The sequence below is a fragment of the Perkinsus marinus genome (genome assembly GCF_000006405.1).
Source record: "Perkinsus marinus ATCC 50983 genomic scaffold scf_1104296937060, whole genome shotgun sequence".
Taxonomy (NCBI): Eukaryota; Perkinsozoa; order Perkinsida; family Perkinsidae; genus Perkinsus; species Perkinsus marinus.
This window is the reverse complement of record NW_003213929.1, coordinates 274,296-283,036: the sequence shown is the minus strand read 5'-3', so window position 1 is coordinate 283,036 and position 8,741 is coordinate 274,296. Positions and strand designations below refer to the sequence as shown.

The 8,741-nt window shown below is 52.4% G+C and overlaps 4 protein-coding genes across 4 annotated transcripts in view; 2 read left to right on the top strand and 2 right to left on the bottom strand.

Moving 5' to 3' along the window:
* The window catches only part of Pmar_PMAR007005 (alpha methylacyl-coa racemase, putative), a gene marked incomplete at both ends in the record, with an annotated part of 2,013 nt that extends 1,310 nt beyond the window's left edge, over positions 1 to 703 (bottom strand). Inside the window, 3 exons of the mRNA XM_002783431.1 lie at positions 136 to 313; positions 367 to 519; positions 560 to 703. Coding sequence (XP_002783477.1) covers positions 136 to 313; positions 367 to 519; positions 560 to 703 — 475 coding nt within the window. The remainder of the gene's footprint in view (positions 1 to 135; positions 314 to 366; positions 520 to 559) is intronic.
* Positions 704 to 2,312: 1,609 nt separating this feature from the next.
* Pmar_PMAR007004 (hypothetical protein) lies at positions 2,313 to 5,034 on the top strand (the record flags this gene model as incomplete). The annotated part of the gene is made up of 12 exons (XM_002783430.1): positions 2,313 to 2,401; positions 2,591 to 2,743; positions 2,797 to 2,864; positions 2,909 to 3,052; positions 3,097 to 3,221; positions 3,341 to 3,423; positions 4,006 to 4,099; positions 4,154 to 4,321; positions 4,368 to 4,460; positions 4,507 to 4,666; positions 4,716 to 4,866; positions 4,899 to 5,034. 12 exons carry the CDS (start codon positions 2,313 to 2,315, stop codon positions 5,032 to 5,034), a joined length of 1,464 nt encoding a protein of 487 aa, XP_002783476.1.
* Positions 5,035 to 5,128: 94 nt separating this feature from the next.
* Positions 5,129 to 5,875, top strand: Pmar_PMAR007003 (hypothetical protein; the record flags this gene model as incomplete). The annotated part of the gene is made up of 1 exon (XM_002783429.1): positions 5,129 to 5,875. One exon carries the CDS (start codon positions 5,129 to 5,131, stop codon positions 5,873 to 5,875), a length of 747 nt encoding a protein of 248 aa, XP_002783475.1.
* Positions 5,876 to 6,690: 815 nt separating this feature from the next.
* Pmar_PMAR007002 (hypothetical protein) lies at positions 6,691 to 7,128 on the bottom strand (the record flags this gene model as incomplete). The annotated part of the gene is made up of 3 exons (XM_002783428.1): positions 6,691 to 6,780; positions 6,847 to 6,966; positions 7,012 to 7,128. The coding sequence occupies 3 exons, from the start codon at positions 7,126 to 7,128 to the stop codon at positions 6,691 to 6,693; spliced, it is 327 nt and encodes a 108-aa protein (XP_002783474.1).
* Between the last annotated feature and the right edge of the window lie 1,613 nt (positions 7,129 to 8,741).

Sequence of the window (8,741 nt, the reverse complement as noted above, 5' to 3'; positions counted from 1 at the left end):
AGAAATGCTTGTCGTATGAGCAGCTCCACTGAGTGGAAACAAAGAGGAGAATTCAGTCCTGACAAATGTCCGAAATTCAGCGCCCATCCATCAACCATCTCGATGAAGCTGAAACCGCGGATCGGCTGTTCTCACCAGGTTTCTGATATCCGTGCCCTTTGGTCCCCCACGCCGTCATGAGGACATAAACCAGCGATGGTAGCTGTGCACACACTGTTCGGTGGTCAATACCCAGACTACACAGGGAATCAATACGAACATTTGTGATAAAAACGTCAGCATCTTCGAGAAGCTCCCAGAAGAGTTGCATATCCTGAAAGCTCGCGAGCTGAGTGAATTTGCCTGGGCGGTTGTTGGAGCCACCACCTTCTCTAACTTCAAGTCAAGGCAGATGCTTTCCTTGCCGCGATTGAACATCTCGAAAATGCTACTATGGGGCCTGCCAGGCTCGAAGGGCAGCAGAAGCTGTCGCATAGGATCGCCACCAGCACTAGACCCATCCGTCGACGGGGTTTCAACCTACCGAGTGGTCATTAGTGAGAACGAGTGAACTCCCCACCTTAATCGTGGTAGCACCAAGCTCCGTAAAAATAAGACTTGCTCCCGGTCCGGCAATGTACGTCGCGAGCTCGAGAACTCTAAGATTCTCCATGATACCTCGTGGGAGCGCCGACAGCGGGTTTTGGGACGGCGACGTGGGCATGTGGTGATGAGAAGACTACGAACGTTGCTGTGATAAATGATATTAAAACGCATCACCATGGCCTATCGAGACGTGTAGGTTCAAACCTCTTGCCCACCAAGCGAAGTAGCTCAGATACGAGCCGGGATTAAACCCGAAATTAACGCCAATTTGATTTCTTCTGCGGAGACATCTACCCCCCAAGCGGCTAGATGTCCCAGTTGATGATCAACTCCTCTCAAAGACCACAGACTACCGAGACAACCTCATCTCCCCTCAGAACATCCCACGTGCCAGTGACTCACGTCCACCCCGGGCTGACATGCACACTCTTGTCGCTAAGTCACATGCTGCGGTTTCAGTGAGCACGAGCAAAACTAGCAGGTGCAAACTGGCGATTTCACCAGGGCTACGGTGCGGAGAGGCAATCCATTGGCTTCTCTGCATTTTTTCAACAGTCACATCTAACGACTGCCAGGGACCGCATCCGCGTACACGAGCCATACCTTGAGAAAAACCGAACTCCCGACTACCACTATGATTCAATGTTGATGTGATAACCCCGCAAGTAGACGTCGGGCGACGACGAAGAATTAAACTGCCTCGACGAAGTTCGAACTATCTCTCTTGCCATCACCAAGAATTTAAACCACCCACAGTATCGAGATAGTTGGCGAAAATGATCGACCGCATACTGGTTTTTCCTGCCACCGCTCGGCCCGTCAGCAGAACCTTAGCAGTCTAGTCCTTCCCACTTGACCGGGCACTTGGATTGTTCATAAACCACCTGTTGTGAATCTTAACTCCAAAAAATTGAAAAAGCGCACGCCCGAAATCATGTGTTGTTGTCGTCGTCGTGACGGCCGGAGTGTCGGGACGTTATAATAATTTGCGTAGTAGCTATTAAGTGATGTTCATTGAACTGATTCTGGGATTTATTCCAAGGCTGGTTTTTGGGCCGCTCAATAGAACTCAAAACCAATTCCCAGAACTGGTCGTTAATGAGCTTTGAGAATTCCGTGACGTGTGAAAAACTTCTGTCTCCCACAGAGATGCCACTGGATTTTCCATCACCTACATTGCCACGCGCGAAAAGATCACCTCTTCTCGTCGAATAATTATCGTCGGCGTAGTCATCTTTGATTTGACGTTCATTTACTCCTCAACTAAATGCTGACCACAGGCTCAAACTGCCAGTGCGCATTTTAGCTCGTGAAAGTTCACGATGAAATATATGTTCCGTGTTAGTTCCTCTCCCGTTTTTATGGCCACGTGTGGATGCCGTGCACTCTGTCAGAAAGTAACTGTCACTTCCTCCTACCGCTTTGACAAGTGGCGTAAGTCCACCAATAGCGGCGGCGACCAATGGGATGGCATCGACGCTTCCTCCCCGGCCCTCTCCCTCGGCCAGTCCCCACCAGGGAGTGTTTCCGCCTACTACTCCGCCGTCAGTGTTGGCATCTTCCCGCGACCGGAGACCATCGTGGATCCACGAGATATCACCTTCACTCTTTCCATCACCCCTCCTTCACGAACCGTCAGTGAAGTCTCTTATGTCACAGCGAAACAGACAGCAGATGGTCCGCTATGGATACCATCGCCGGACCCACTTCCTCTGGTCTCCCACAATATGGGTGCTTCCTTGCCTCTCCGACAGGAGGACACGCCCCACGGGACAGCGACGTGGTCACCTCGAGAGGCCTGCCACTTCAGTGTAAGGTGCGGTCCTGACTATGCTCGCACTGGGACCAAAGCGCCTAGCCTACCAGCCCTATATGAGCCCATAGGGGCCGACCTTTTGCGGGGAGATGATGTGCTATCGGACGTCGCAAGGCATATGAATTTCCCTCCCCTTCCTCCATGGTGAGGTTAGTTACCCGTATGGGCGTTTTTCATAAGCAATTCCAGGTACACATCGCAGTGTGATGCCCCAGCGTTGGTCGTAGTGAACGCCCAAGTGCCTGGGGAGGGGCCGTCCTTCAACCCCTTCGTGACGCAAAAGCCTCATCCGGGCTATAGTGTCATCGTCTATTTCATGATCACTCGGGAGATGGCTTCTTGGTGAGATCCCTTCACTTACCCCAAAGGTCTCATGAGAGCCTCTGTGGTGGTAGGTCCTCGAGGCCCCACGACCCCGACGTGCCGAGATCAGTCAGATTGTGGCTCAACCTCTTGGACCGAGGTGGGGACCTTCCTATTCGCGCAAGGTGTCCTTTCTATCATCAGGCATCTCTGATCGGAATCTTCCGTTTAAAGTCATTGGTCGGGTCCAGAACCTCACTGATCTCCCAAGCTTACCCGCTATGGGCATCATAGAAAGATACAACGGCAAGCCGGCCCTCATAACAGGGAGCGCGACCATCCTGGAAGGTCAGTGTCGACCCTCCCCCTCGGACCCCAAGGGGCACACTTAGGTTCTCGACCGTACCGGTATGTTGAGATCGACTACGATGTTCGTAAGTGGTCTCTAATAGCCCGGACAACGCTAGCCCAAGTGAAGGAGCGTGTGAGGGACGTCGTACTAGATGTTGGATACCTGGTAATAGCCTGAACGTAGCGGATCGATCGTTGGGGTCGCTGAACGTCTCTGGTTTTCATTCAACTCGTGGGTTGTTTTTCTCGGTTCCGCAGTACTCAGTCGTAGTGGATTCGCTTTAGGTGGAGTCCCAAGAAGAAGTGGACATGCCTGAGCGGCTGCTAGGGAGCATATCCCTTCATCACCTGGACCATAGGACTGCCCAGTACATTGCAATCGGCAGCCGCCGACCCACTACTTGACACTATGTAGATCCTCAGTTGACTGTAGCGTTGGATCGGCAATATGCCGTCAAATGGAGCATGCCCTGCCATAGTGTAATCATAAATAACTGTCCCAGCATCTCTTACCATCTTTTGTTGAAGTGCCCTCTATTGAAGGAGTCTTCGTGCTAGGTTCTCATCAAATAGGAGCTTTAGCAGAGTACTATGTATCAGACTCTTGGGTACCTAGGGCCTTGTTGGTCTCTTGAGGCCCCGAAGATCCTCATGTTAGTCTTCCATTGGATGGGGCCTTCAAGCTGGCGTTTCTCGTCAGAAGTTTGCCTTTGCAGTGTTGGCATTTTGAGCTATGCTGACGTCCTCGCCATCTCTCTCCCCGATTCGGTCGGGCAGTAACGACCACGGTAGGAGGCGCGCTGCCTCTACCCCGCCTACGCTCAGTCCCAATACGTTCCGTCGGAGGAGCACTGGGGGAACCAGTTCGCTTTCTGCTGAGGAGGATAACGCTGATGGTACTAGTGGCGATGAGGCCCATCCATTGTTCGCGATGTTGTTCTTCGACACAGTTCGTGGTCAGATGCTCGTACTGGGGGTGGCAAAAAGGATAAGCTCAGCTTTGAGAGCGAAGGCAGAATACGTCATGACTTGGACTCAGTGGGAGTAGTATTTCGTAGATCATCGGTTCGCTTCTCGATCGATCCACCTGGGCCTCAGGTGAGTAGCTGCAGTGCGGAGGCCTGGCTGGCATCACTCACTGCTGACGACCACGGTGGACCATTACCGTCTTTGAGTGCGTCGACTTTGGCCGCGACCAACACTATAGGGGAGGGGAAGACCAGTGGGTTGCTGGACAGGCTTCGACAGTGGGGAGCCGTGGGAGAGGTACTCGGATAGAACCGGACCTGTCCTCATTGATGTTGGGATGTAGTTCCTCGCCAATGACCTGCTAGCCCCGTGGAGCACTCTGGATCAGCTCTCTGCAGACTACGCTGTGACTTCATGGTTTTTGAAGGCACCCCGGGTGAGTCTTGGAGGCCCTTGAGACGTCGACAGTTATTGTTGCATAGATATCTTTGGAAGCTGCTAGTCCCCAATGGCACTGCTCATCGCATCCTTCGGCCCCTTACAACGTCTTGGTATCCCCCAAGGGCGATGTTACCCTCATCGATCGGCTTCATCGTAAAGTCTTCAATTTGGCTTTGCCTAAGAAGACCCCTCGGGTCACAGGTATGGCCAGCCGACTCTGATCACTGTCAGTGCTTGCTCGTCCCTTCAGGAAGCTGCGTCGCCTTTGCTCCCTCACCGTGTCCTCTATCTATAGCCCTGGGTACTGTGTCTGGCCTCGTTATAACGTCCCTGTCGGGCGTGCACGAGGATTGGCAGATCATAGCTAATCGCAGTCTCCCTGTGGCCCCCTCTGTCATCGAGTACTCCCCTAGAGATGGATCCTTACTGGCAGTGGCGTATTCGAATGTGGTAGTAGTGTGGGAGTCGGCCACGGTGGGACTGTCCTCGGCGACCCCACTGGTACTGAGACGCCTAAGGACGGCGGAGGTCACGTCAGTGGCCTGGTGCTCAGCAAGGTCCTGCTCTAATCTGTTGGCGGTGCGGTATGCAAACGGCGAGGTTCGAACCTGGGACGTCTCCACGGGAGAGTGTTGTACTGTCCTCCGGGCTACTTTGGATCCTATGAGTTCGAGCTCGGGCCGGCTCCACTGGCCGTTGGATTCCGAGAGGCTCTACGTATCTTCAGCATCTAGACTGTCGGAGCTCATATGGCCCCGTCTGAACGAAGAGGAGGGGAAATGGGCTGTTGGTTCTGCATCATGGGTCTTTGATGGACAGACGCCGACCCTACCTAAGGTCTATGCCTTCAGTGGCGATCTACCTTCAGCGTCATACAGTGCCCTCTGCCCCTCGACAGGCCAGAGGCTTGCTGTTAGTGATGGCGGCTCTGAGGTGAAGGTATATGAAGTCCTCCCCCCTTTGTCCCAAGTCCTCGAGGGTCAAGGACCATCCAACGTCGATTTGCTCGGTACTGTTCCGGCGCCCAGGGAAGGGCTCAGAGTGGCGGCCCTAGATTTCGCCCCTGTTCGTGAAAGCGATCTATCTAGTGATCTCTCAACAGTAGCATGTGGTGTCACGACGCGGCTCATGATCGTTTGGGTCGCCGAGGCCGGGCAGGAGAGCGCTAAGTTGCTGCAAGTCGTGGCTATGGCCTTCCCGGCGGTGACTAGGATGCTCAAAGCATCGCGGTCGCTCTCAGCTGACGTGACGAGATCAGTTCCTTCCAGTGCCCCGCTGGGTCCTGAGCTAGCTGGTGGAGAGGAGTACGGTGCGGCTTATGAACCATCACCGCTGTGGAGTCTTCCTGAGCAGAGGTTCTCCTCGGGCTCGAGCTTTTACAGTCTGAGGGCCCCTTCACTCGGAGGGTAGGCTTACCTCGAACGTGTGTCTGATTTAGTTATAGTTTCATTGCGATTACGAGATTTGTGCAAGGTCTATCGGAGGGGATAGAGAAACGACGACTCGCGTCACGCGAGTCAGTGGCTCAGCACGCGAGTCGCGTGCTGAGCCACTGAGCTGTAATAACGAGGCAAAGAGCTCCAGCGGCGGACCACATCATAGTAACATATTAGCTGGTCGAGGACGGGAGATTGAGAATGACGTAGAGACAAGAATCGAATCATGCATTAGCTGTGTGTGGTGAGCATTCGATGAGGAAGCAAACTGGGTTGGAAATTCAAAAAGGGGCGAACGTCCAGAATTGGGCATAGAATCCTTTCTTGAAAATAGATCTTGACCGAAACATTCGGGGCAAATCCTATGCGCTGTTAGAACTATCGATGATCTTCCGGAGTTCAACCCAGGGTCATACTGTCAAACCCTCATGATTAGAAATGCTCCATTCGAGGTGTGCGTTGCGTCCATGGAAGCGGTGTGGCCATCAGAGGCTCACAGAGATAACGTGGCCGGGCTTACCAATGTGAGGGCGTTGAGAACATTGGATAATCATGGTCCTCACGAGTGGCAGCTTGCTATTGCCGACTTCCAGGAAGTTTGGCACGCGATAATCGATATACATTCTACTGCAACAATATCAAATATCAATGTACAGAAGTGTCGTCCGTGCTCTATCTCGGTTCTCCATCACGTTGGTCGTCCTCTTTCTACTCCGACTCGTGTTCCCAGCACTTGTCAACACAACACTGCTACAGACTTTCGAAATGACATTGCGAACGTGTTCATATTCATGCCACGCTGTCTTCAGCAGTTCCATCACCTCGAGGCGTCCACGCCTTCATCTCGAACTCCAAATACATATGCTGGCCTTTGGAATCCTGATACAATCATTAACGATCTAGATGTCGAATCAAGCGGTGGGGAAGGATTGTTCCAGTCGCTACCTGATTCAGAGACGGTGCGGCGAGGAGTTTATCAGTAGTAGCATCAGAATAGACGAACAGTGGGACTCGAATAACCCCAGTGGTGATAGCGCAGTGTCCAGCAGCAACATGCAGGGGCATCTGATGATCACACAAAATGAGGACAACACGGTGAGAGAAGCTCACTTCGTCGACTTTCTCTGAGTCATTCTCACCCAATACGTCATTCGACCCGTCTTCCTCTTGAGCTTCGATCGTATCTTCAACCCCGACACGCACCAAATTAGGGAGGCATTCTTCCATCTGCAGCAACCAGTGTGAAGGAAGAGACCTTCAGCACACTATCGTGATGAAGAAACTTACGCGAGGCGGAACGAACAGCCGCGACTCAGAGAGCTCAGCTCGGCACACGAGTAGCGGAGCTGCTGCCACTGCTTCCCCCTCAACAGAGGACTCTTCTGCGACAGCGCGATGCAGATGCACATGCAGGCCTTCGACCATGAGCCTCAACAGAAGTCTGTGGGCACGGATAGCCTATCTCGGTCGACCTACCACTTCCACAGAGCTAACTCGTCGAAGGACTCAGTGGTGATGTCGATCTCGATTTTTGGTCGTTCGTTCCCCTCTGAATCGTCCTCGGAGATCAACCAAGTTGGTGGCGCCTTCTGAAACATGCAATGAGCCTTGCGAGATTTCATGTCACAGGAGGACATGGTGTTTTCCAGCCTCTCGTTCGCTCTCAGGGATGTCTTCTCCACTTGAGGGGGGCGGTGGGCCGCGCACGAACTCGGGGCTTTTTAGTTCAGTTCCTACAGTGCACAGAATAGCAACAGTGACATGAGGAGACGTACGAACCTTGCATGTTATGGATAGTGATGAAGTATCCACCGCCATCACCGGCTACCGTATAGGGAATTCCATCAAAGCACTTGGGTAGGAATTGCATCGTGATTCCTAATTCAAATGCTTCTAGACAGTCAGAGAGGACTTTCACTTGAGTCTAGTGACTCGACTAATCACGAAAGGAGGGGCCTCTGCGTCGACTCAGTCCACGGTGATCATATACACCGACGTACCTCCCAGGTTCTTCGCTGTGTGAAGGACCGGTAAGGCAGCAGCGACTTCGAGTTCAGTAGCCGTGACGGCACTGTCGTCCAGAGTTTGAAGCTTCGCTGAAAAGTTTTCAAGTTCTTCTCGAGAAAACTTCATTTCGCAGCTCACGAAGGCTCTTGATAATACAAGGCCGGTAGGCTGGGGTAAGGGCGCACGGGTTGTTGCTCAGCAGAAGACGACGAATGTCTGCCAGATTGTGAAGGACTCCGATGATTTCTGGCAAGCCGCATAGTCTGTTGTAGCTGAGGTGAACAGTGCTTCGAGGAAGCCTGTGAACTCGAATTCTGTTCAGTGTCACGTATGATCTTTACTTCCCACAGATGATCAGAAAGCAATTGAACTTTACAAAAATGAAGTCCCAGCGAGAAAATAGAAATGTTTTTCATAGAACTGCTTTCCCAGGGAATAAAATTTGTCATGGGATGACGCCCCAAACAGAATGGCACAAGCGGAGTTTTTCCCCACAATTTTCTCCCACGACTCAGAGCAACGTTGGAGCAAAAACAGCTTCCTCCGACCGAGAAATTGTTACCTCAAATCGAGACTCAGGAGGTTCGGGAACCTCTCAGCGATGACATGGACATTTTCTAGATCATTGTAGGCCAGTCCAAGATGGAGTAGAGACGGCGATTCGGGTCCTTCTATGTTGTTGATTTGGTTTCCACAAGCATGCAACACCTTCAGGTTTGGTGGCAATACAGGGAGAGATGTTATTTGATTGGAATCGATAGACAAGTGCAGCAGTGCGGTGAATTTGGACGTGCGATCTGAGACAACACGCCTCCTTCACGGCATGTCGGTCG